The sequence below is a fragment of the Fundulus heteroclitus genome, unplaced genomic scaffold (assembly GCF_011125445.2).
Source record: "Fundulus heteroclitus isolate FHET01 unplaced genomic scaffold, MU-UCD_Fhet_4.1 scaffold_28, whole genome shotgun sequence".
NCBI classification, from domain to species: Eukaryota; Metazoa; Chordata; class Actinopteri; order Cyprinodontiformes; family Fundulidae; genus Fundulus; species Fundulus heteroclitus.
Window position 1 is genome coordinate 4342895 of NW_023396689.1, and position 27429 is coordinate 4370323.

At 38.0% G+C, this 27429-nt stretch overlaps 1 protein-coding gene and 1 long non-coding RNA gene across 5 annotated transcripts; one reads left to right on the top strand and one right to left on the bottom strand.

Moving 5' to 3' along the window:
- Window positions 1-181: 181 nt before the first annotated feature.
- LOC118559379 lies at window positions 182-2995 on the bottom strand. The gene is made up of 3 exons (XR_004928807.1): window positions 2954-2995; window positions 923-1283; window positions 182-830 (listed from the first exon to the last, which is right to left on the bottom strand). It is a non-coding gene; the product is annotated as an uncharacterized LOC118559379 (long non-coding RNA).
- A 15911-nt stretch (window positions 2996-18906) lies between these two features.
- On the top strand, window positions 18907-26790 carry LOC118559378. Of its 4 annotated transcripts, XM_036130067.1 has the most exons (12): window positions 18907-19249; window positions 19996-20013; window positions 20127-20257; window positions 20377-20497; window positions 21306-21472; window positions 22340-22493; window positions 22593-22676; window positions 23188-23358; window positions 24275-24337; window positions 24971-25033; window positions 26371-26436; window positions 26526-26790. In XM_036130067.1, exons 1-12 carry the CDS (start codon window positions 19126-19128, stop codon window positions 26687-26689), a joined length of 1326 nt encoding a protein of 441 aa, XP_035985960.1. In that variant the 5' UTR covers window positions 18907-19125; the 3' UTR covers window positions 26690-26790. The 4 variants fall into 4 exon arrangements, with proteins under 4 accessions (XP_035985960.1, XP_035985959.1, XP_035985961.1 ...); XM_036130066.1 differs by lacking the exon at window positions 18907-19249 and having other exon boundaries at window positions 19348-20013; XM_036130068.1 differs by lacking the exon at window positions 18907-19249 and having other exon boundaries at window positions 19348-20013; window positions 21306-21391.
- Window positions 26791-27429: the final 639 nt, after the last annotated feature.

A 27429-nucleotide genomic window follows, 5' to 3' on the forward strand; every position in this document is an offset into this window, starting at 1 on the left:
TCGACCATATCGTCATTGTGAAACAGTACATAACTTGGGTCTCAGTGTTCAGTAACAGAGAACTATAAGTCTTGCTGTTATAAATATAAAAAGTATGTCTTGAATATGAGGAGCAGTGGAGGGGTTTACAGAACATGTCATTTAAACATTTTGTCCTACATGACAGATTACAAGGCAAGTGTGAAGTTAGATTTCTTGTTATTGTCCTAATATATGTAGCAGCATATATTTGCTGTCAAACACAACAAGAATCACAGAAAATATAAAACCTAGCAGCAAAATTCAAAAAGTTATGTACATCATGATGAAACCTTTAAGTACATGGGAATCGAAGAAAACAGAGGTCTGTTTTTTCCCCCTCCATCTGTATTTCTTTGACTGCCTGTCCTTTATGGGTTGTGGGGTCTGCAGCTGCCTAATTCTGATGTGTGGGAAAGTGACAGGTTCATTCTGGACAGGCTCACAAGGTCATTTGCTCCACAAACTCTTTTTTTACAAGAAAATATCACACGTGTCACAGGTTTGTGCGTATATAAGCTCTTAAAAATAAGCATAACTCAATTGTTTCATCATGTGTGGACGGTGCATGAAGAAAGTTCTCTGTCATCAGAAGGTATGATACTTCGAACTGTCTCATCACGTGTGAACGGTCCTCTGAAGACGTTGGACTGTGCAAGTTTCCGCCGCTTGCTCAGAAACCTGTTTGAGATTGTCTTGTTCACCAAAAAGCCGTGGAAGGGTATACATCATGTAGGACCGGCAACTTGGAGCAATAGTATCTCTAATCTTACGAATTATGTTCCATAAGTGAACCACTTTAAGAGTTCTTCCTGAAAGACAAGAAAATAAACAAGTTCTTAAAGTACATACTCCATATTTAAAAGCATATATCATAGTATTTATCTTTTACATTCAAACATACCTCAGTGATATTTAAACAGGTGAGCAGAATTGGCTGCTTATCCAAGAAGTCACCAGTAAAGTAATCTGTATTCTTCAGTTTTTGAAAAAGGTTCATCCAGTACTGTGCACAACGTTTCCTTAAGAAATCCCCCCAGCTGTTGATGTGCTGGCTGTGTGTGCTGGATCCCACAATGAAGTAGTTTTCAGGATAGCTGTCATCAAGACGCAAAAATCTTTGAATGTCTTTCATTGTACCATTCTCTGTCTCCATGTCGATATGAATTCTGGCTGTGGTACCCCCTCTGTTACTGCTGGAAGAAAATATCCAGCAGTAACTTTTGGACAGCACCATCCATGTATTCAGCTTTAGAGATGCCAACCTGTAAACACAGCAGAGATTTTGTTATCGTTCTTTCAAGTTTTTTATTTTAAACAAAAGGTAAAAATAACAATGTATTCTTTCTAAAAATTGAGCACGTTAGTTCTGCTAAATGTGAGAATCTAAATATTCCAAATTCAAAGTTTTCAAGTATTTAAATTTTGTGTCAGATCAAATGCACAGGCATTCTAAGATGCAAAAGAGAACATTCATGATTTTCTGGCTGTATTTTTAATGTAGCTATCTTAATCCTGGTCCTCCTACCTAAATGTTTTTGTTTATGGGAATTTTAAAAAGTACTTTTACAGAATTCCCATCAGAAGAAGAATAGCTACTGTTTAAAATTGTGATTAAAGGTTAGACTGGATCAATGTTTAATTGCTCAAACCTGCAGTCAAAGGCCCTGTTTACAGAGTACTTAAACGGTGTAATTCCCATGACGCACCACTAGTAGTGCTGTGATTTTTGAAGCTCCGGGTCAAATTGCCCAGAAGAAGAAAACAGCGGCTGGCGGAGGACTGTTTCGGCTGCAAACTGTTGTAAATAAACCCACAGCTATAGCTGAAAGCCCCCCCTAAGCAACAGTTAAACCTTGTAGTGTGTAAATGGAGAGTACAAAGGCAACGCAAACCTGTTTTCACCGTGTAAACGGAGCCAGAGACTGTACTACAGGGCTGCAACTTGTGTTTCCATAGCATAGTTGTTGTTAACTATAAATAATAACTGCAAAAAATAGATCAAATTCCCATCAGAAGGAGAATAGCTACTGTTTAAAATTGTGATTAAAGGTTAGACTGGATCAATGTTTAATTGCTCAAACCTAGACTACAATGCAACAATGTTGTTGATTAAGATTTGTTTTCTTTTCTGAGTAAGTTTAAAAAGACATCAGAAAAAACAAATGCAACAACTAATAAACTGAGAACAGTTGTGCCTTGCTGCCAGGTGCTTTTATTGATAAATTCTGATATTAACTTTTGAATTTGCAGCAATAATAATCAATTATCAGTTTTTGCTTTTCTCCTTATTAAAGCATAAAGCAGTAGTTGACTGGGTTTATTAATGGATCTGATATAAATAGCTGTCCTTTACTGGCTTGTGAATAGTCACATTAGAAAGCTCTGTATTCATCACTTTGTTTTGACACAATAAAATATGGATAAATGTAGCTTTATCTAGCCTCACTTTTATTGTGTAGAATACACATACTTTTAATTAGCCTTACGAGTGTCGAATTAAAATTTATTTTAATTACATTTAATTCAAATACATAAAGGCATAGACACATTAGCAGTCACAGGCCCTGTTTACAGAGTACTTAAACGGTGTAATTCCCATGACGCACCACTAGTAGTGCTGTGATTTTTGAAGCTCCGGGTCAAATTGCCCAGAAGAAGAAAACAGCGGCTGGCGGAGGACTGTTTCGGCTGCAAACTGTTGTAAATAAACCCACAGCTATAGCTGAAAGCCCCCCCTAAGCAACAGTTAAACCTTGTAGTGTGTAAATGGAGAGTACAAAGGCAACGCAAACCTGTTTTCACTGTGTAAACAGAGCCAGAGACTGTACTACAGGGCTGCAACTTGTGTTTCCATAGCATAGTTGTTAAATATAAATAACTGCCGAATTGATAAAATTTCAAGTAGAGGACTTGCTGTATATGCACGACTTACCTTGTCACTCCTCAGTGCAGAAATACATTCCTCCGACAAATGACGACTTTTTAAAAATAAATAAAAGGCGCCCCTCCGTCTCACCTCTTCTCCATGACACTCAAATATCCCGCGAGCTGATGCCGGGGTATGTTGCGTTGTTATGATGAGACAATTATCTGGTTTTAGCAAGATAAGTCTTTCATTAAAACAAGAAACCTTTGCCGTTAAAGGGAGAAAGTTATATAGTTTTAACAAGTTGCCTTATCAGCCGTCTGGAAACAAAACGCTTTGGTAAAATCCTTGAAAGTCACGTGACCTCCCACAGCCGGAAGAGGCAGCCTGTGTGCCTGTGAGCCTGCGCTCAGGGCAGTATGTGAGCCTTTGAGCCTGTGAGTCTGCGCAAGGGGACACAAATCGAAAAGATACGCATACAAATCCTTCCACGCATTTGTGCATCTCACGCGGCAGAACAGTAGCAAAAATCACGTGTGTAAAGAGAGCCAACCGAAAAACCGCTTGACTTGTAACCAATGATTTGTCTGTATTTCTGGGTCTTGAAGCAAAAACACTTCAGACACAAGTGTCTCTGTGTGTGCTTACAGATTGATCTACACATTTGCGAATCTCAGTACACATTTGCAGATCTGAATACAGATTTGTGGATTTTTTACACATTTACAAATCTCTGTACACATTTGCAGATCTGAATACAGATCTGTGGATTTTTTACACATTTGCAAATCTCTGTACACATTTGCAGATCTGAATACAGGTTTGTGGATTTTTTACACATTTGCAAATCTCTGTACACATTTGCAGATATGAATACAGATTTGTGGATTTTTTACACATTTGCAAAACGGATTACACACAAGTAGTTTTACACATTTGCAGATTGTTGTACAGACACTCAAATCTTCTCACACATTTACAAATCCCACTGCACACGCACAAATCGAGATACAGACACACAACTCTCCACACACATTTGCAAATGTTAAAGCTACTATTTTAGCCCCATACAAGTGTGTCAATTTTATCAATCAGCTGCTTTATCGCGTTAAGAACAGCACACATGTCATTTGAATCATCTGCTCTTAAGATAAGATAAGATAAGCTTTATTGATCTCACAGTGGAGAAATTCACTTGTCCCATCGGCTCAATAGTCAAAAGTCAGAAGAAGGTGTCAAAGTAGGTAAGTACAATCAGTTAGATACAGTTATACAGCTATATACAATATACAATTCTGTACACTCCTATGTATAAATATGTTATTGCACATATCTTATTATACAGTTTATACAGGACTATTGCACAGGCTTATTGCACAGTTTATACAGTTTATACAGGATTATTGCACAGGCTTAATGCACGGCTTATAGCACCTTGTTTAAATAGCTTATTGCACATAAGTTATTACAGTTATTGTTGCAGCTATAGTGCATGGTTGCAGTCGCTACTGTAATAGTTACACTTATAAAGCAGCGAGTATGATCAGGTAGCAGCAGGAATGAGTGACCTTTATAACATAATAACATAACACAATAATAATAATAAGACTCTTGAGTCTTTCTTCTTAACAACTGGTGGGGTTTTAGCGGGAGAAAATGGGTCTTTCCTTTTAGAGGTTCCGGCGGTGGCATCAGCTTTAGCAGCATAGTCGTGGTTAGCTAAAGCTAACTCCTCAGCACGAGAGGAGGAGAGAGGAAATTTTTTGGACGCCATAAGTCTTCTATCAGTTAGTTATTCTTACCGTCTTGCGATTAATGATTAAAGAAGTTCGGGTGTTGACTTGGCATTGGTTAGAAAGTAAAGAAGTGATGTAAATTAGGGCAAAAAAAACGGAGCTTACAGCTCTGGCTGCACCCGGTACGCCATCTTGCCGGAAGTCCGCGTGCTCGCGTTCTCGTCAAGTCCGATCTTCCTGTGTTCTTACCGAGAACAGACTTGACGAGAACGCGAGCATGGACTCGCGGGCCGTTTCTCAATTCACGAGAACGCGAGTCCGTACTCGCGTTCTCGTCAAGTCTGTTCTCGGTAAGAACACAGGAAGATCGGACTTGACGAGAACGCGAGCACGCAGCACGTATTGTGCATTGGAACAGAAGTATACTCGTGACGTCATCACACCCACAGCGCTTGAGCATTCCTTTAACGTTCAAAACTATAGACCCTTTTCACATGACGTCACTCAACTTCCGTTTTGAAGCGGAGCAGGGTATCTTTACTTCCGGCTACATGCTTTTACATAGAAAATTCGGGAGGTGAAGAGGTGTTTCACTGATAATCAGCGCGATTTCATAAGGTAAGACTGAGACCACAATGTGTCGCATTGACTATCTTTATTTTCCTTAGTATTGGTAGCAATCATTGCTGTTTATATAGATGCTTTGATCGGGACAGTAACATGTAGATTAAGCTAACATGCAGCAGCTTGTTAGCTTACCTTACCAAACTTTTACCTATCAGTAATCAGCGTGATTTCATTAGGTAAGACTGAGAGCACAATATTAAACGTGTCTTATTGACTATCTTTATTTTCCTTAGTATTGGTAGCGATCATTGCTGTTATAAAGATGCTTTGATTGGGACAGTAACATGAAGATCAAAGCTAACATGCAGTAGCTTGTTAGCTTACTTTACCTGTCATTAATCTGATGTAGATGTTATAAAATGATTACTGTAGCTTTGCTATTATAGAAATAAATCTTGTTCACTGAGTGAAAAAAGAGACATTTATCTGCTACATTGTTCCCTTTACTTGATTATGGTGACATGTTATATATATTTGCAGTCACTGAATTAAAAAGATCTTATTCCATTTGAATCTTTTTGTTCATTCCTAAAAAAAATTACCGTGGGTCTATTGGACAGTACTTCTGTTTCTGAATTTTCTGTGTATTATAATGAATTTTCTTCATAATATTATTTGCACTTATATTAATGCACTTTTTTTTAGTTTTTGTGCAAAATATTGTATATTTTAAGTAGAAGCCTGAAATTGTTTTTATTATACTGTATTAGTAATGACATGTGCTGCTGACCTCTTAGTCAGATCAACCTTTAAAAAAGAGATCTTAATCTCAATGGGAGTTTATCTGGTTAAATAAAGGTTTTAAAAAGTATTATAGTTAATCTATTTTTTTCTCCCCTTGTGTCCATCTTTCAGCAGCATCATATCCACCAAGCATGGCACAATCACAGAGAAACTGGTACTGCAGTGTCCCACAGTGTTCGAACAACAAAAAAAACTTTCCATATCTCAGTGTTCATGACTTCCCGGCTGATGCTGAGACTGGAGCCCGTTGGGTGACGGCAATAAGAAGAGACGAGGGGCCAAATTTTCGTGGCAGCACTTACGCCTGCAGTCAGCACTTCTCTTCCGAGGAGACCTACGTTTCTGCAAGTGGTCTTTAACAAATTAAACTCCATCTTTCTTTCTTAAAGATAATTGAGTTATAAGTTAATTTAGCTATTCCCAAGATAATTTCAGTGGCTCACCACGTAAAATTTTATTAGAGCTGTCAAAATCAATTTGTTAATGAAAGGAAATTAATCTGAGAAATTAATTAATTTCTGCACATACAAATGGTTTTTAAAAATACTCACCTGTACACTGATCGCACACTGTCTCTTTCTCCTGCATTGTTTACATTTCAATTGTTTACTGTTAAATCACTGCTGTAATTTACTGTAATTCTCAAGCTGTATGCAAACGGAATTTCGTTCTGTACGCACTCTGTGCATACATAATGACAAATAAAGTTGTCTAAGTCTAATTTGTCTATGGATGAACCCAGAACCACACACAAGGGATTTAAAATGAAAGTCTTTATTGAAGGTTTGATGGGATGGAGGGTGATGTAACCAGTGAGGTAGAACTGCACGGGAACAGGGTGATGGTGTTGGCAGGAGCTGACGGACCGGAGAGAGACTTCTTGGAACCAGGATCAGGCAGCAGGGTCCACACCTCGGCAGAGAATTGACAGTTCAGGGGAGAACCCACCAGAGCTCGGCAGCAGGCTCTTCTGTAAGGCAGAGGGGAACCGAAGCAAGGCAGCAGGATAAACAGGACAGGTAAAAGGTAAAATGGACAGAGCTGCTATGAAGTATCTATGTAATAAATAACTAAAATATATGAAGTGGGATGTCTGAAGTTTTTTTAAATCCATGTTTTTTTGGTCAGTTCCTGAAAAATAACAGTATAGGACACAAGGGGTTTGCCCCGACAGCAGCATAATCCATAAATACTATAATGAACTGATTATTAGTGTGCATGCAGTGTGCTTGCAACATTATTGACAGTGTCTTTCTCAGTCTATGATGTCCTAAACTATCACAGTTTTAACAGGAATGGGCAGAATTATTTTATTAATTGAGGTTCCAGATCTACTGACGAGACTGAGAAACACACTGAACCCACAGAGGAATTTTGAGGGATACTGCAAAAGTCTGCAACCTCAGTAAAATACTACACAAAAAAAAAAACGGGAGGGAATGAGGCTCCTCATTTTTATTCATAGAGCTGTGACCAAGTGGCCAACAGCATTGACACTGTTCCAAAACAAAGTAAGAAAAGGCTCAACATTATACATCAACTATATCCCTGGTGTGACTCATTGACTAAAAGCTGTGAAACAGAATAGCTGATATAGCAATAAAGCTAGCGTAGCAATATAATGGAGAAATAGAAAACTAATAAATGACAAAAGTCCTGTTGGTAGCATAGCTACCATTATCCTAGCATCTATGCTAACAACAGAGCTAAAAAGACAAAGCTCTTACCTTCATAATCGAAAAGGTACTGTTCCACAAAGAACTTGTCATCTTTGTCAAGTCTGGAGGCTGGTGTGGCCGAAAGCTTTTGTGCCAGTCTGTGCACGTCTCCCAAACGAAATTTGGGTAGATTGGTGAGGGACTGTGTGAATTCCCTATGTAAAAACACTGCTCGCGGAGAAAGCGGAAGTAAAGATACCCTGCTTCACCGCAGAACGGAAGTTGCATGACGTCACTGTGAAAAGGGTCTATTTATAGGCCGTTTCTCAATTCACGAGAACGCGAGTCCGGACTCGCGTTCTCGTCAAGTCTGTTCTCGGTAAGAACACAGGAAGATCGGACTTGACGAGAACGCGAGCACGCAGCACGTATTGTGCATTGGAACAGAAGTATACTCGTGACGTCATCACACCCACAGCGCTTGAGCATTCCTTTAACGTTCAAAACTATTTATACACTACACCATCATATCTTATTGAAAACGTTTTTTATTTAAATTAATTTCTAAAAAGTATAAAAAATATCTAAAATAATTACAGAACTGTGGGTATAAAACCAGCAATAGCGGGAATTTCTTTGGGAGTTGTAATTGTTGTAGTTGTAGAGGCGATTGAATCTTCTTTAAAAAAAATAAGCACTTTGTAGAAGCAAAATGAGCAATACGAGCAATATTGCTGTTGCTCTGGTCGTTGGTCAGCTTTACCAGCAGGCTGAAGAGGAGGTGATGCAGTTGAGGAGGAAAATCCGAGCAAGGAGAAAATTGATGCAGCAGAGGAGGCTCAGAAGGCAGGCTTTGCTCACCCATCTATTGCCAACTGGTAGGCATTTTAAGATTGACAGCCTATTTCCTACTTTTATCTTAAAAAAAAAAAAACATTGATGATGATATTAAAAACGTGATCAGGTTGAGATTGTGACTATTTTTCCTATATTAATAAAAATGAAGACCCAGTTTTAACATTAATAACAGTAGGGTTAAGCTACTTTATTGCACCTCCTGACCTTCACAGCATTGATCATTAAGGAAGGAAAAAAAAAACATTTTTATGTCTGTCCACCTTTACAGTGATTAATCTATAAATTATGTGCAGTTAGTTCAGCCCATTTTTTCAGTGAAATGGTAAAAATACCAGAGAAGGGAAGCCATTTGTTACATTTACTATACTTGACTCGTTTTACAACACTATACATTTTATCTTTTCTTTCTTGAGAACTATAATAATCTGCATGTTAAACAGGTATAGTTTTATGCATAGAAAACGTGACAAAAAACAATTAACATTTGGCATTTTTTATTTACAGGAAGAAACAGAAACAAAATATGTGAGGATAAACACCTCTGTGCCGATCCTCCAAATATTTTTTTAATGAAGGGGACCTGAAACCAGCCTTCAGGCTAAGAAGGGCCACCATCGTCCTCCTCCTTCAGCTACTATCCATCCAGAAGGTCCATGGATGGCCACAGGAGATAGAGGTGCTGGTGACCCTCTGCTGGCTGGTCTGTGGTGCATCCTATAGGGAAACAGCTTGCCAGTAAGATCTCTTACCTTCTTGTCCTTAAATAGAGCCAGCAATGACACACAATTGATACATAGATTATATCAATTGGATAGAAGATTAAGACAGATCAGCATATTACCTAAATTACAAGTTAATTTTATATTTGGTACAGGTCAAGTGGAGGCACGCTACAACAGACACCACGCCAAGGCTGATTAACATCATTGAGCGTGTCTTTGGTGGTCTGAAGACACGGTGGCGTTCCATCTTCTTCAGGGCGTTGGAGGTCTGCCTGACGTTTGCCCCAAAAGTAATCGCTGCCTGCTGCATCCTCCACAATATTAGTATAGCAGCAGGTGACCAGCTGGACGTGGAGGATGAGGAGGTCGACCCAGAGGAGGATGAGGAGGTTGACCCAGAAGACAGGGAGCTGCTCCAGCTGGCTGCATGTTTAAGTGAACATGAGTACACCTGACCTAACGTAGATCAGTTCTAGTCATGTTCACATGCTGCTTCATTTCATTTTTAACCACCTGGAAAAATACATAAAATAATGCGTAAATTAATTTCCATTCCAACTATTTTTAATTGTAAGTTTATAGGCATTGTCTGTTTGTATAAGATCTTAATGAGTTATTTCGTTGTTTTAAACCATGTTAGTAACTGTTAATAATTTGTTGAATATATTACACCTTCATTCTGTTCCAAAGATAAAACATTTGTATAAAATAAATGTCTGTTTTTTCATATACTATTATTACTATTATTTTCTTTCCCTCTTTCTCCTCTCAATTATTCGTGTCCTGACTCAGAAGAAACTCACTTAGATAGGAAAAACATTTATAGAATGTATGTATTTATTTATTTTACATGCTGCTGCCGTCCTAGGGAGACATTTACAATTTATTCCAGCAAGTATTGAGTTAATAAAGCAACACACGTCAGTCAGATAAACACAAAACAAATAAATCATAACCAGCGGTACTATGCACACTACTTTTTTTTAATTACGCACCAACTCTGTAAACAGGCCACATAGGGAAGCTTAAAAGTATAATATTCTCGCCTCAAACGATCTTAAAACGTACTTTTGAACAACAACAGTAGCAGAAAAGGGAATTTTTTTAACTTACCGCTGTGAGCTCTGTTTGCGCTGTCTCAAATCAAGCTGCGGCCGCGGTGCATTCTGGGCAAGCGGTCAGTCTGAAGAACGCACAAGTCTGCTCTGATGCATGCTCGATAAAGAGGGCGGGCGAGAACAACATCCGGGGAATTCGGCGCGTTCTCGATTTGGCGTTCTCAGCATTGGAACAGTGCTCGGGCTGAGGCTGATGACGTATCACGAGTACACGAGCACACGAGAACGCTCAAGAACGCATATTGAGAAACGGCCATACACTACACCATTAGCCTCGTGAGACCATCCTGATCTCGCGAGCTTTCAAGGTTTCACTCGCAGATCAGTCTGGCTACTCTCCGTTAAAGAAAATTTGGAGCCGTTCACCAAACGAACGTCCAATCAGCGTTGGCTTTGAGGCGAGTTGAGGTGTGACGCAACGGGAAGCGCGACAGTTCAGCCTAAAGAACATGGCGGCTTCAGCCGATGAATCTAGCGTTAGCGTGGCTATCGAGCAAGTTTTATCGGAATTACAGAGTATTTCTTTGCTGAGCTAACGAGCCTTTACCTGCAGCAGCAAGAGTAGCTTGGCTTGTGGTTGTGTTTTCGTCGTCGCTCGTAACAGAGCAACGACGAATCTGATTGGTTCATTTGGCCCGTCTGTCACCAACATAGGCCAATCAGCTAACCAGTATTTTCGCCCCTTCCCAAAATTACTTCAACGGAAGGTTTCCAGATGGATATGCGGAGCAAATCTATCTGGCGGAGTCAGGTAACTACACCATCATATCTTATTGAAAACGTTTTTTTTTAATTAATTTCTAAAAAGTATAAAAAATATCTAAAATAATTACAGAACTGTGGGTATAAAACCAGCAATAGCGGGAATTTCTTTGTTGGAGTTGTAATTGTTGTAGTTGCAGAGGCGATTGAATCTTCTTTAAAAATCAACACTTTGTAGAAGCAAAATGAGCGATACGAGCAATATTGCTGTTGCTTCGGTCGTTGGTCAGCTTTACCAGCAGGCTGAAGAGGAGGTGATGCAGCTGAGGAGGCAAATCCGAGCAAGGAGAAGATTGATGCAGCAGAGGAGGCTCAGAAGGCAGGCTTTGCTCACCCATCTATTGCCAACTGGTAGGCATTTTAAGATTGACAGCCTATTTCCTACTTTTATCTTTAGAAAGACATTGAGGATGGTATTAAAAACGAGATCAGGTTGAAATTGTGACTATTTTTCCTATATTAATAAAAATGAAGACCCAGTTTTAACATTAATAACAGTAGGGTTAAGCTACTTTATTGCACCTCCTGACCTTCACAGCATTGATCATTAAGAAAGGAAAAAAAAACACATTTTTATGTCTGTCCACCTTTACAGTGATTAATCTATAAATTATGTGCAGTTAGTTCAGCTCATTTTTCAGAGAAATGGTAAAAATACCAGAGAAGGGAAGCCATTTGTTACATTTACTATACATTTTACCTTTTCTTTCTTGAGAACTATAATTTCTGCATGTTAAGCAGTTATAGTTTGATGGTGTGAAAATGTGAGAATTGAAAAAAAAAACAATTATGGTAACATTTGGCATTTTTTATTTACAGGAAGAAACAGGAACAAAATATGTGAGGATAAATACCTCTGTGCCAATCCTCCAAATATTTTTTAATGAAGGGGACCTGAAACCAGCCTTCAGGCTAAACAGGGCCACCATCATCCTCCTCCTTCAGCTGCTGCCCATCCAGAAGGTCAATGGATGGCCACAGGAGATAGAGGTGCTGCTGACCCTCTACTGGCTGGCCTGTGGTGCATCCTATAGGGAAACAGCTTGCCAGTAAGATCTCTTACCTTCTTGTCCTTAAATAGAGCCAACAATGACACACAATTGATACATAGATTATATTAATTGATAGAAGATTAAGACATATCAGCATATTACCTAAATTACAAGTTAATTTTATATTTGGTACAGGTCAAGTGGAGGCACGCTACAACAGACACCACGCCAAGGCTGATAAACATCATTGAGCGTGCCTTTGGTGGTCTGAAGACACGGTGGCGTTCCATCTTCTTAAGGGCGTTGGAAGTCCGTCTGACGTTTGCCCCAAAAGTAATCGCCGCCTGCTGCATCCTCCACAATATTACTATAGAGGCAGAGATGTTGGATGAGGAGGTTGACCCAGAGGAGGACGAGGAGGTTGACCCAGAGGAGGATGACCATCCAGTGGCTGAAGACAGAATGCTGCTCCAGCTGGCTGCATGTTTAAGTGAACATGACTACACCTGACCTAATGTAGGTCAGTTGGAGTCATGTTCACATGCTGCTTCATTTCATTTTTTCACCACCTGTGAAAATACATTAAATAATCGTTAAATAATTTCCATTCCAACTATTTTTAATTGTAAGTTTATAAGCATTGTCTGTTTGTATAAGATCTTAATGAGTTATTTCTTTGTTTTAAACCATGTTAATAACTGTTAATAATTTGATGAATATACTAAACCTTCATTCTTTTCCAAAGATAAAACATTTGTATAAAATAAATGTCTGGTTTTTCATATACTATTATTACTATTGTTTTCTTTCCCTCTTTCTCCTCTCAATATTTCGTGTCCTGACTCAGAATAAACTCACTTAGAAAGGAAAAACATTTATAGAATGTATTTATTTATTTATTTTATATGCTGCTGTCGTCCTAGGCAGACATTTACAATTTATTCCAGCAAGTATTGAGTTAATAAAGCAACACACGTCAGTCAGATAAACACAAAACAAATAAATAAATCATAACCAGCGGTATTATGCACACTACTTTTTTAAATTACGTACTAACTCTGTAAACAGGCCACATAGGGAAGCTTAAAGTATAATGTTCTCGCCTCAAACGATCTTAAAACGTACTTTTGAACAACAACAGCAGCAGAAAAGAGATTTTTTTAACTTACCGCTGTGAGCTCTGTTTGCGCTGTCTCAAATCAAGCTGCGGCCGCGGTGCATTCTGGGCAAGCGGTCAGTCTGAAGAACGCACAAGTCTGCTCTGATGCATGCTCGATAAAGAGGGCGGGCGAGAACAACATCCGGGGAATTCGGCGCGTTCTCGATTTGGCGTTCTCAGCATTGGAACAGTGCTCGGGCTGAGGCTGATGACGTGTCACGAGCACACGAGCACACGAGAACGCTCAAGAACGCATATTGAGGCCGTTTCTCAATTCACGAGAACGCGAGTCCGTACTCGCGTTCTCGTCAAGTCTGTTCTCGGTAAGAACACAGGAAGATCGGACTTGACGAGAACGCGAGCACGCAGCACGTATTGTGCATTGGAACAGAAGTATACTCGTGACGTCATCACACCCACAGCGCTTGAGCATTCCTTTAACGTTCAAAACTATTTATACACTACACCATCATATCTTATTGAAAACGTTATTTTATTTAAATTAATTTCTAAAAAGTATAAAAAATATCTAAAATAATTACAGAACTGTGGGTATAAAACCAGCAATAGCGTGAATTTCTTTGTGGGGAGTTGTAATTGTTGTAATTGTAGAGGCGATTGAATCTTCTTTAAAAATCAGCACTTTGTAGAAGCAAAATGAGTGATACGAGCAATATTGCTGTTGCTTCGGTTGTTGGTCAGCTTTACCAGCAGGCTGAAGAGGAGGTGAAGCAGTTAAGGAGGAAAATCCGAGCAAGGAGAAGATTGATGCGGCAGAGGAGGCTCAGAAGGCAGGCTTTGCTCACCCATCTATTGCCAACTGGTAGGCATTTTAAGATTGACAGCCTATTTCCTACTTTTATCTTTAAAAATACATTGAGGATGGTATTAAAAACGTGATCAGGTTGAAATTGTGACTATTGTTCTATAAATAATTAAAATGAAGACCCAATTTTAACATTAGAAACAGTATAAAGTTAAGCTACTTTATTGCACCTACTGACCTTCACAGCATTGATCATTAAGAAAGGAAAAAACAAAAAACATTTTTATGTCTGTCCACCTTTACAGTGATTAATCTATAAATTATGTGCAGTTAGTTCAGCCCATTTTTTCAGTGAAATGGTAAAAATACCAGAGAAGGGAAGCCATTTGTTACATTTACTATACTTGACTAGTTTTACAACACTATACATTTTATCTTTTCTTTCTTGAGAACTATAATAATCTGCATGTTAAACAGGTATAGTTTTATGCATAGAAAACGTGACAAAAAACAATTAACATTTGGCATTTTTTATTTACAGGAAGAAACAGAAAAAAAATATGTGAGGATAAACACTTCTGTGCCAATCCTCCAAATATTTTTTTAATGAAGGGGACCTGAAACCAGCCTTCAGGCTAAACAGGGCCACCATCGTCCTCCTCCTTCAGCTGCTGCCCATCAGAAAGTCCATGGATGGCCACAGGAGATAGAGGTGCTGGTGACCCTCTGCTGGCTGGTCTGTGGTGCATCCTATAGGGAAACAGCTTGCCAGTAAGATCTCTTACCTTCTTGTCCTTAAATAGAGCTAGCAATGACACACAATTGATAGATGATATTAATTGGATAGAAGATTAAGACAGATCAGCATATTACCTAAATTACAAGTTAATTTTATATTTGGTACAGGTCAAGTGGAGGCACGCTACAACAGGCACCACGCCAAGGCTGATAAACATCATTGAGCGTGTCTTTGGTGGTCTGAAGACACGGTGGCGTTCCATCTTCTTCAGGGCGCTGGAGGTCCGCCTCACGTTTGCTGAAGACAGAATGCTGCTCCAGCTGGCTGCATGTTTAAGTGAACATGACTACACCTGACCTAATGTAGATCAGTTGTAGTCATGTTCACATGCTGCTTCATTTCTTTTGTTTTCACCACCTGGAAAAATACATAAAATAATGCGCAAATTAATTTCCATTCCACCAATTATTTTTAATTGTAAGTTTATAGGCATTGTCTGTTTGTATAAGATCTTAATGAGTTATTTCATTGTTTTAAACCATGTTAGTAACTGTTAATAATTTGTTGAATATATTACACCTTCATTCTGTTCCAAAGATAAAACATTTGTATAAAATAAATGTCAGTTTTTTCATATACTATTATTACTATTATTTTCTTTCCCTCTTTCTCCTCTCAATTATTCGTGTCATGACTCAGAAGAAACTCACTTAGATAGGAAAAACATTTATAGAATGTATTTATTTATTTATTTTATATGCTGCTGCCGTCCTAGGGAGACATTTACAATTTATTCCAGCAAGTATTGAGTTAATAAAGTAACACACGTCAGTCAGATAAACACAAAACAAATAAATCAGAACCAGCAGTATTATGCACACTACTTTTTTTAAATTACGCACTAACTCTGTAAACAGGCCACATAGGGAAGCTTAAAAGTATAATATTCTCGCCTCAAACGATCTTAAAACGTACTTTTGAACAACAACAGCAGCAGAAAAGGAAATTTTTAACTTACCGCTGTGAGCTCTGTTTGCGCCGTCTCGAATCAAGCTGCGGCCGCGGTGCATTCTGGGCAAGCGGTCAGTCTGAAGAACGCACAAGTCTGCTCTGATGCATGCTCGATAAAGAGGGCGGGCGAGAACAACATCCGGGGAATTCGGCGCGTTCTCGATTTGGCGTTCTCAGCATTGGAACAGTGCTCGGGCTGAGGCTGATGACGTGTCACGAGTACACGAGAACGCTCAAGAACGCATATTGAGAAACGGCCTGAGAAACGGCCGCGTTCTCGTGAATTGAGAAACGGCCATAGACTTCTTCTTCTGCTTCTATTGTGTTTTCATCCTGTGTGCATTACCGCCATCAACTGGACGGAGATGTAATTTAGAAATATATTTTCCTATATATCCTTATATCCAGTGTGCGATTTGCTAAATAACCAGAGGGGGGGATAATTTCAAAAGTTGTATTAATGAATCAAAGTTTTATTAATAATGGTTAGCTAGCAGGTGCTCTTTCAGGTAGCTACCTAGATCCAGTAGGTTAGACTTTTGTTTTTAAACTTGCGCCATCTACTGTCGGGACTCAGGAGTGGGTATTAATTTACTTTAAAGGTATACTATGCAACCGGGGTTGATTTTCCAGCGAGGCTCCCCCCAGAGGGCGAAAGTAAAAGTGCACTGTCATAAAGATGCTCAGCTGTTCTGGTTCCTCCGTCAAGCCAGGCGCGGTTGTTTTGAGCTTAGCAGACAGGCGAACGCAACGAAAAGTGGAAAAAACGGCAGTACAAACAATGAATAACACAGTGAAGGTATGAACATCAAGCTTCTTGCAGCGCTATCTTGGCGAGGCGGTCGCCGCCGCCTCGCCAAGCCGCGACCGCCGCCGCCTCGCCAGTTTTATTATTATTATTATTATTTTTTTTTTTATGTTGGCGAGACGCTACCGCCACCGCCTCGCCAAGCCGCAGCCGCCGCCGCCGCGGTAGCGTCTCGCCAACATAAAAAAAGATAATAATAATAATAATAATAATAATAATAATAATAAAACTCGATATGCTTGCATGTTTATTTGACCGGCTGAGCGGAGCGGAGCGGAGCGGAGCGGAGCGGGGGGGGAGACAAACTTTGCACCGCTGACCGGCTGCCGCTGACCGGCTGAGCGGAGCGGCGCGCATATCGAGTTAGTTTTATTTTTTTATTATTATTTTTTTGGAATGTCGGCGAGGCGGTAGCGTGAGGGAAACCCTACAATGTTACTAACAATCGCATCAGCAGAAACGCGAGGTCCGCGTCAGCCTTGCAGCCTTCTATGTTCACCCGTGTACGACTCCTCTCTCTGTCCAGAGCCCTTTTCCTCTTTCTTGCCTGCTCCAACATGGGCTTTCGCTGTTTTCTCGCTGGTTCCGCCATGATAACTGCACAAATATCGCCATTGCGCTACCAACGAGCACACCTTTCACTGCGGGCGTGTAGCAGTTCTCGCCGTAAAGCAAGACCGACTCTCGTGATGCACACCAGACTACTGAGCCTGTGACTGCGGGCCGACTGCTCCTGCAATTGCAAGTGCGGTATTTCCCCCACAGACCACCAGGGCGGCCGAGAAAACCTTAGTTCAACCTGAAATGACTCATTTAATCATCCAAAACGGTATGGAACATATTAGTTAACTGAAAAATGTTGCATAGTATGCCTTTAACCGCTTTGAGCAGAAAATGTAATAATACTCTTTAAATACAAACAACAAAATTAATTTACAAATGTGAAGGACACAAGACATGTATTAATATCAATTTTGAAAAATCCATCATATTCAGGGGTTAAAGCAAAAACAATCAATTTGACTAAAAATATTTTCTAGTCAGCCCATATATTCCCGGGCCGTGGACGTCATGCCACCTTAGTAACCTCATTTGCTCATTGTAACAAGTCCACTTTAACCAAATCTGACAGTTCCATTGACAATTCCTGTATCTCTCCACCTTCCAGCTTCAGAGCCTTGGCGCCATCCTGGACAGCCCTCTCCATAATCTCCTTCACTTTCCACATCCATAACATCACCTGGTTAACTTTCATATTTACAGCATCAAGTTCTTCCTTCACACTTTTGACAAACTGGTCCACTGTCCACTCACCTTTCCACTTTACAATTTCAAAACCCTCCATGGACTGCAGCTTATTCAAAAGACAGCAGCTTCATCATTACATCATCTTCTTCACACCTGTCACATTCAATATAAATCAATCCTATATACTCTGTGTCCCCACCTCTCGCTCATTGACTGCTGGAGATGGTCAACAGCCCCTCCACGACCTTCTTTGTTACAGAAAAGCGCAGGTGGAATAATATTTATGATCTTTTTTACTTTTTCCGAATCAGACCCAGTCAAACCGGGACATCGTTTCACATTCCGACCCTCCTTCTTCTTAAAAAAAAAAGCGCGTCATGCTAAATTAGCCGAGCTACAGCGTTACTCTTTCAGTTTTAAATAAAACATAACAGCAACAGACACATTTACCCACCCGCTTCGGATGGCTTCGGATGTTATCATCCCATAGAATGGCGATTATCAGTGGTTATCAGCCCCATTGAATAGCCTCAGTTGGTCCCTGCTCTGCCTGATATCAGGCTGTTATTAACCATTCTATCGGTGATAACAGCCGCTTGTCGCGAATAGAACCTTTTTTTTTTTTTTTTTTTTACCTTTTTTTAAAAACCTTTATTTATAATGTATCTGCGAATTTGAACAGGATATTAAGAATTTACTAAAAATTCAAAAGCCAAACGTATCATAAGATTTTAATTAGGTATTGTAATAATCGTTACAGTATTTAAAAACAACTCACTAAAATCTAAAACCGGAGTTTTTTTTTTCCTGTTTTGTTTATTTTTGTTCGCTTTTTTAAAGACTTATATTTCCAATATGCCTTTTATTTCTTTGGATTTTTTCCAATAATTCACTCAAAATAAATGCCAAAATTTAACATACTTGGTTAATTTTATTGGATCGTGTTCTCTCAATACATGCCGTGTTTTTTCTTCCGGTCGTGCAATTTCATATATATATATATATATATATATATATATATATATATATATATATATATATATATATATATATATATATATAATGAAATGAAAAGGTATATTCTAGAGTTATGGAGTTATGTAGTGTTATGAGTTGTCCAACCTCATAGCCTTCCACTAGGTGGCTGTATGTACATCCGAAGTTGCTTGCAATCCATTAATAATGATAAGAAGAAGTTAGGGTTGGCCCTAATCTTATTTTTAATTAAAAAAAATAAAAATACGGATGGATTTGCTCATATGATTATATGAAAATCTGTGTTTGTACCATATGAAAATGTTTAATATTTGTATTAGTAGTAATAATAATAAATTACGGATTGCAACCGACAAAAGATTAGAGAAGAAGAAGAAGCTTACGTCATTCGACGCGACACTTTCCACGGTCGGAGCTGGTGAGTAGACCCTGAATCTGTCAAATAAAAATGTAGTAAAAAACCTCAAAAGACCGAAGGTCTACATTTATAAATCTGCTGATGGTAGTTCTATGAGTTAATGTTAGCGAGTATGTGGCACAGCATGTGTTTGTACAGATTTAGACACGTTTTTACCACTATTTGGTAGAAAAAAGGCTACTAAAAGCCAGTCAGGTTCAAATGTAGCTGTCCTTCATACCTTTAATAACAATGTGCTAAAATTTTGTTTCATATATCTTAAAAAACGTATACTTTTCAGTATACTAGTTTATATCAGTATATTGATTTAATGTTAGGATTCTATCATACAGTTCATTACATTTCATCGTTTCCCACAGTGTATTATAAGCCCTGAGGCCATCATTCTTTATTTGTTGCCCCACCAGGCTAAGCATTGTTTATTTATTTAAGTCTTTGTAAAACGTTTGCATTTTCTATGACTTTATAGTTATTGTTCATGTATTAATCTTCCAATCTTTCAATAACACATAATTCTCAAAATGTAATTTCAAATTTCCCGTCAACTTTTAACATTTTTTATCTCAGAAACATGACCAGCTACAGGATGACTGACTGTCATAAAACTCAACCACCGGGCTTACCATGTTTTCTGGGGGATACCCTGCAAGCACAATGCATGCTAATATTTATTTATCACATACCAGAAAAAACAGCTACCTTCTGTTTATTCATAGTCATGGTTGTATTTTCTGTCTTTGTTTTAGGTTCAATGTCAAGAAGAGGTATGTGTAGCATCTCTTAAACATTGAGCTATACAGCAAGATCTAAGAAAATATGTGTTTGTCCTGAATATAATTTTTTTTATATGCTCTGCTTTTTTTCATTTCATGATAAGAGAGAACACATATCCCGGAGGAAGCGAAGGTCTTCCTCCAGAAAGCCTATAAAGAAGGGATGACCAGGGTGGGATCTCCACTGGTTGGAGCGGCATCCCAGGCCACTGGCTTGCCACCGTTTGTCATTGATGTATGTTTACCAAAGTTCTTTCTAGCCGTTCAATTTCAGAATTCAGAAGGCAAGATGCAATTTTACATAAAAATAAATTCAAGCTTCCTGTTTTGTAACAAGACTTTTATGTTTTTTAGAACTGGATTGGAAACTATAGAAGAAAAAAACCATCTTCTTCTCAACCTAAAAACAAGAAGTTATACACCAAGGACCTGTCTGGTTACAACCTGTTCTGCAGGGATCAGTTAAAGAACAAGGGTGAGAGAGGATTTACTGTAGCTGTTATGTTGACAAGCATTGTTGTGTGTATAGCTAGCCTGATCATTGCAATTCTCACTTACAGCACAGCCTTTGCTTTCTCCCCTTGACTCGGATTATCTCCCGCAGAAGTTGATAAGACTGCCAATTTTCTGTGCTGTTTTAGAATTGCAGTCCGCCTGTAGTTGTAGCAAAGTAAAGGAAGCCATTCAGTCTTTGTTGTCCTTCCAAATATGGAATTAACATGGACAGCTGCCTCGATGAGCTCAGGTCTTTTGTCTTTGTAGTGACAGATTTTATGTATTTATTTATTTTATTTATTTTTTTGCAGCGAATGCAATTTCAAGTAGAATTTTTGGCATTGAACTGGCACATGACATACGTCACAGACAAACATTAGCGATTGGGTAAAATTTAACACCTCTACAGAGGTGTTAAATGAGTGTCTCAATAGCCATAGCCCAGACCCTCTGGATGCTTCAATGTGTAGTACAATGGGTCATTTTTTTACCAGGCTATTCATAAACTTAATTTTTGGAAAAAGTATCTTGCCTTAGTTATTTTGTAGTTGTTTTTATAAGCCATCCTTACGAAACAAATCTGACTTGTATTGTCTAGTTTATCTTGTCAAATTACCTTTGTGAGATCTTGAGTACTTGATGAAACTTTTCCTATTTGCCATGTAATGTTACAGAGTTTCCTTAACGTTATCAAAATCTACACCCATTGAGTCGGGGTGAGCCATACGAGATCTGTACAATGTCAATGGATTGCTTGCTGTTTTTCTTTGTTTTGTTTTTCCTGCTAGGAAGCCTGAAAGATATTACGCAGAAATGGTCCACTTTGGCAGAAGAGCAGAAGAGGCAATATGCGGAGGAGGCAGCAGCTCTAAAAGTTCAGCGCACTTCAGATGACATGAGCCCAGATATGCGATGCCTGAAATTGAAGAAGCACCTAAAGCAGATGAAAATAGAGGTTTTCCATATATGCTAAGACCTTAAGAATGTTTTCAAGCCATTTAACTGTATATTGGAAATAGTGTTAGAAGTTAACCCTGTAATCATTGGGTTTCCAGTTTGAATGCCTACTACGTCTGTCTTAGTTGACATGCTTTGGCTGCTAGTGGTGCCAGTGCATGACAGCCTCACTTCTGTCAGACTGCCTGAAACCAGCTGTGGCTATAACCCTATTGGGTGGTGAGCTAATGCCCACCACCATCAGTGTGTAAATTACTTAATGTAGTGTAAAGTCCTTTCAGTTCCTCTAGACTGAGTGAAGCACTATACATTGCTCCACATGCCATTTATTATTTATCTGTGATAAGATACTTGCGCATGACATATTTAGTCTGTGCTTGCAGTTTACCCCACTTAACTGTTTCACATCATAAAAAAGTGTTTAATCATATAAGGTAATGGTAATAAAAAGAAAATACATTTTCATATAAAGATTTAATTTGATAACCAAAAAAAAAGGTGACACAATAATTTTCACTGTTAAAAATGGAATTAGTATTGCTAAGTTTTTGTATTATTTTGCTTATAAATTTATAAGGGCCACATAATTTTTAGGGAAACCATAGTGTTCTAATTGAAAATAAAAATTAAAAGACTACCTTGGATGTATTAATGTCATCTACCTTTTGTTAACATGTGTTATAGAAATATTGAATGTTTATATTACATGCCATATTTCTATGTTTTATTTTTTACTGTTTTGTGTTTTATTTCTTACTGACTTAAAATAATGAAAATTTTCTAGCTCAATAACTTTATTCCTATCCTTTGTAAAGTTATGTATATCTGCTGTTTTGAATGACTCTTCTTTTGATCTTTGTTGAAGGTTGCCAGTCTTGAGAAGCTTGGTGTAGAGACTGGTGTAATGATGTATGACCATCAAAAGCCTTTCTTAGAAGTCCTAGAAGTGAGCAGCAAAGGTGCTTCTTCGTTCTTCGACAGTACCGACGTACTGGACAACTTTGCACTGCATTTCAAAGGTTTTCACAAACTGACAGGGATACCTCAAACTTAAATAACAGCTTAGTGGACTTAATATTTACATGATATTTTCGCTCTTGTTTGCACTGTGTTTTAAGGAAAATCATCATCTACTTCTGCTGCAAAAGAACCGGTTGATCAAATGGTTAAGAAAGTGCAGGGGCTCTTCAACAGGAAATACAGTAAGAATACATTATCATACTCTAGTAATTTTCTAGTCATGGTCAATGTAATGGATTCATAATTTAACTTCATTGCAGTAATAAAGTTGGTATCTGCGTATATGTCGACATAATGGTCTGCAACACCTTGTCAATTAACCACGGGCCACATGTATGATTGTGCGTACTCACCAAAAAAGTTATATGCCATATTTGATGCACAAGTTGATATGTATAAAAATGAGCTTTGTGTGACAGTTTTTGTAAGCTTCACACTAATTTCAATATGTATTAATGGGTGGCAACAGAACGGATCAGCAGCTGCATTATCTTTTCCAGTAATTGGGATTTATAAAGGCAAGGTGCACAGGTCTTTGCATGTGCACGGCTGTATAAATTAGAATTTTTTGGTGCGTTGCACTTTTCTAAATAGTCAATTTGGAGCTCTGTATTACTAATCCACTTTTTTATCTTCAGCTTGACTGCAAATATGTACAACTTTTAAAATTTTTTTTTTTTTTTTTTTTTTTAGATGAAGCGGGAGGCAGAGGAAGGCTCCCGTACATCTCCATTCAAAATGAAAGCATAATTATCAACGCTTTTGGTCTACCTGATGGCATCACTCTCAAAAAACCATGCCACTATGGACGTAAACAGTTAGAAGTCATTTTAAATAATGCGACGAACATTTCCTTTAAAATTAGTAAGTGTTTGAGCATAAATGTTGATAGATTATATTTAAATGGAAGTGATCCGGTAAAAACGTACTTTGTAATCATGCAATGGGGTGGTCTGTTGTTGAGAGGTTATTTTCATAATTTTATGTTCTTATATTTAGTCATTCCTTTTGCACTGCTAGACTTTAATTTGAAGTATTTAAAGAGCAGAATCCAAAAGTAGCATATGTTTTGGGAAAAGCATTTGGTAAAGGATCCAAGGATCAGAGTCAAAGTCTGGAAGGCCGCATGAGTTCTGTAGTCTGTCTTTATACACTCGCTCAAACTGCTGCGCCCCATGAATTGTGCTATTCACTTAAGTTTATTGTTTAGCACTACTGTCATAATCACCTTAACATTTTGTCATACTCATCTAGTATAATGTAGTCAAACTTCTAAATAACTATACTTGCGTACTATAATGGCGTGTCTGCAATAGCTTCTGACAGACACACTTTTTGTCCTTTTAGAAATAAACGGACAAAAAAGTCTTTCTTTATTTGTAGTTGCTCCATTGTTTTGTACAAGACAATGTTTATTGTTTTTAACGTTGCATCTCCTCGGCTAGTATGGTCACATGAGTTGAAGGATAACAGACAAACGTTTACGAATACTTTCTATGGCAGGTAAAGTGGAAAACAAACAAAAACCATTTCTGTCTCAAATGTTTGCTGAAAGAACACGGATGATGGAAAGTAATACTTTAGCAGAAAGATCATCCATCCTCGTTTTTTTTTGTTTTTTCTTTTTGCTTTCAAACTTCTGAGCTGACGAAGGCATTATTGTGTTCCTCTGACAACAAAGAACATGTATTATAATTAATGTATTGACAGTGCAATAATTATTTTTATACAAACAAAATGCATGCAGCATTCACACTACTAATTTCAATTTTCTCTTCAGATGAAAAGACTGTTGAAGAATCAGTTGTAACATCTGACACTGGAGTGGTGATAACTGCAAATGGTATGTCTTCAGATTGAACTTTATAAACACAGTGTTTTTTTTCTCATAGTGAAGGTGGTTTGTATTCCTTATTACATTCTACTGGTGTTAAGTAGAAGATTATACCTATGACTTTCAAATACACTTATTGGAAGGACTGCATTCAGTATCCCTTTCCATGTAATAGGTTTTTTTTGGACTTGTTTTAATCATACAATTCCATTTGAAATTGTATATATGGTTTTTATATCAGATTTATATTAGAAATAAATCTCTTTCCCTGTGACAATTCTATTCAGTGTATCACAACATATACCTGCTTAGTTATTTGCAATTATGGTCTGTGATGGATTAGTTACTGTAAAAACTTTGCAGATGCCAACTTACAACGAGAAACGAAACAAATATACCCTGGAGTATGGGAAATTGTCCTTTCGTTCATTAAAATTAATAAAGTACAATGTTGTGTTGATTAATATTAGCCTTAAGAAAACCTTTAATCATTTACACTTCAAAATGTGTACCTGAGAAACACTGTTTAAGCCATGTCCTGGATACTTGTACTTCAAGTTTTGATATTGCATTTTATTGTACTCATATTGAAGATATGTTGGAAAAAAAATTTCAATAATTATATTTTATTCTTTGTATCAGACCCCGGGAGGACAATTAGGACACCAACTGTGGAAGACATTTTGAATGGAATGTGTGCAAATGGTAAGTTCGTGCATGTCTATCCTGAATGTCCTCCATTACAATGTTGTTATGTATGTTATGTGGGTATATTACAAAGTGCACTCCACCCTCGGTAACAAAATATGTCTGGTCTTCCTTAGGAAAATATGTATTCCGGATGATTTATAGGTTTTCAGATACAAAAAGTGTGGGGAGTCCAGCTTTGTCTTTAGGTCACTCTGACGTACAACCAGATATGTTTAAGAAATTATAAATATTCCAAACTTAGATAAATCACATACGCTTTGGGGTACGTGTATTGGGTGATCTTATTAGTGAGGATGTAACACCTTTCAAAATGTTCTATATGGCTATTATATATAGTCGGATTATAGCTGTACTGTCAATGTCTGCAAGATTCATCTCGGCATTGATATTGTGGTTGTACAAAAATTTATGTGTAATATAGTGCATGTGATGCGTTTCTCATGCTAAGACTGTTGAACAAATGTAGTTGTGACAATTAGCAAGTTGGCAAGTCTCACAACAGCTGATGTTCCCTCTGAACAATAGTCACATTCACAAATGCGGAATACAGAAATATTGTGAGCTTTTAAAAGTAATAGTTGCCGCTGGTCTCACAGCTGACATATTTCCGAATACTTTGCAACACTATGTTTGGTTATGTTTTATTGCTTATTCAAACCACTTGAGGTGGAGACCATCAGTCACACAACAAAACACAGAAAACTCTCATTCCCTATGTACATGAACCACATTTCCAGCTTTAATTACACATGCAAACATTAAAGAAATTATTAAATTAGATGTACCACAAAATACAGTAGTACAGAACTAAAGCATAGATGCTTATCTTGCATCACTTGTTTAACTTTAAGGAAGTAGAAGACATCTCAAATTACGGAACTAATGAATGAGCAGGCAATAATTTGTTTTCAACATAAAAAAAAATTGCAGAAATAATTACATACAAATCACATTAACCAATAGCTTAAACTAGGGGTTCCCAAAATTGTTCCTCAATGGCCAGCACCTTGCATTTCTTAGTTCTGTTCCTGGTTTAATGCAAGGCCTATGAATAGGTTGACATGATGAAAAGTTTGTAACTTCCACCGGTGAGAGAACTAAAACATGCAGGATGCCCATCCTCAGGGCCCTAATTTTGACGACAATGAATAAAAATAAAAAGTATTAATAACAAAACTGTTTCAATATGTTTAAATATGCTGTTTACACAGAACTGATAGTAACGCTTGAGTTCAACATATTCCCGTATAAAGTATAATATGTTAAACATTACTTGAAGGTGTGACCTACCTTGAGATCACATTGCAACTAAACTGTTAATTCTTCTTTAGATGAGCGGAGCGTAACAGAGCCTATGGGTTTGACGGAAGTGCTGTCAAGAGAACCGACTACACATGGTATGCATTTAAATAAATTAAGGCATTATGCTTCATTTATGTTTTTTAAACTACATTTGTCAATAAATGACTTATTTTTCTTTATTTAGATACTACGGATGTTTGCAACATCTGCCACTGTCTGTTCAGTGATGATAAAAAAAATGCCAAGAAGAAGTGGCGTGAGTGGCGACGTTGCAACACATGTGAGCAGTGGTCACACCTGGCATGTGGATTCAAGAAAAACTTGTGTCGTCATTGTCAGACCCCCTAGAAGTTGAGCCTTGTTATGTCTTTCAATGTTAGCATTTCCTGTAGTTTGTCTTAAACAATTGATAAATGTGCAATGTTCAATAAAAGCTTTTGTATTGAAAAGATATTCTGTCATGTGAGTGCTTTAAATAGTAACAAACATTTGGGTATCAAACGAACACATCAGTGAGCATGTTAGCTGAACTCATTACTATTGCAATTCAAAAATTTTCACATGGTAGCACAGAGAATGAGTAAGATCTTTCCTTTTAAATAAACAAATTGACCAGGTTAGAAGACGACACGTTCAGGTAAAGGCACTTTCTCCCTTCGCGAAATCGTTAGGACAGGCATGTTGATAGGACACAGCTGGAGAAGATCCCAGTGTGGGATGCAGTAGTTCCACAACATCACATGTTACTATTGGTTATCAATGGGTGACACGCCACGTGACCAGTTACAAACTTTTTGCCGCTTAATGAAAACTATTAATATGATTTGACATTAGGATTTCATTCTGTCTGATAATTTCAATTTATGACTGGAAAATCTGATTTAATTACTTTAATAGAATTTGCTACCCACTCAGACTGGTGAGGTTAATCATGACATCGCCCCGTGTGTCAATGATGGGGCGCAATCCATTTCAAACATTGAACGTGTGCCGCAACAATAAGGCTCCGTTACAATGATGGGGCGCATTCCATTTCAAACATTGGACGTTTGCCGCAACAATAAGGCTCCGTTTGTCAATGGTGGGGC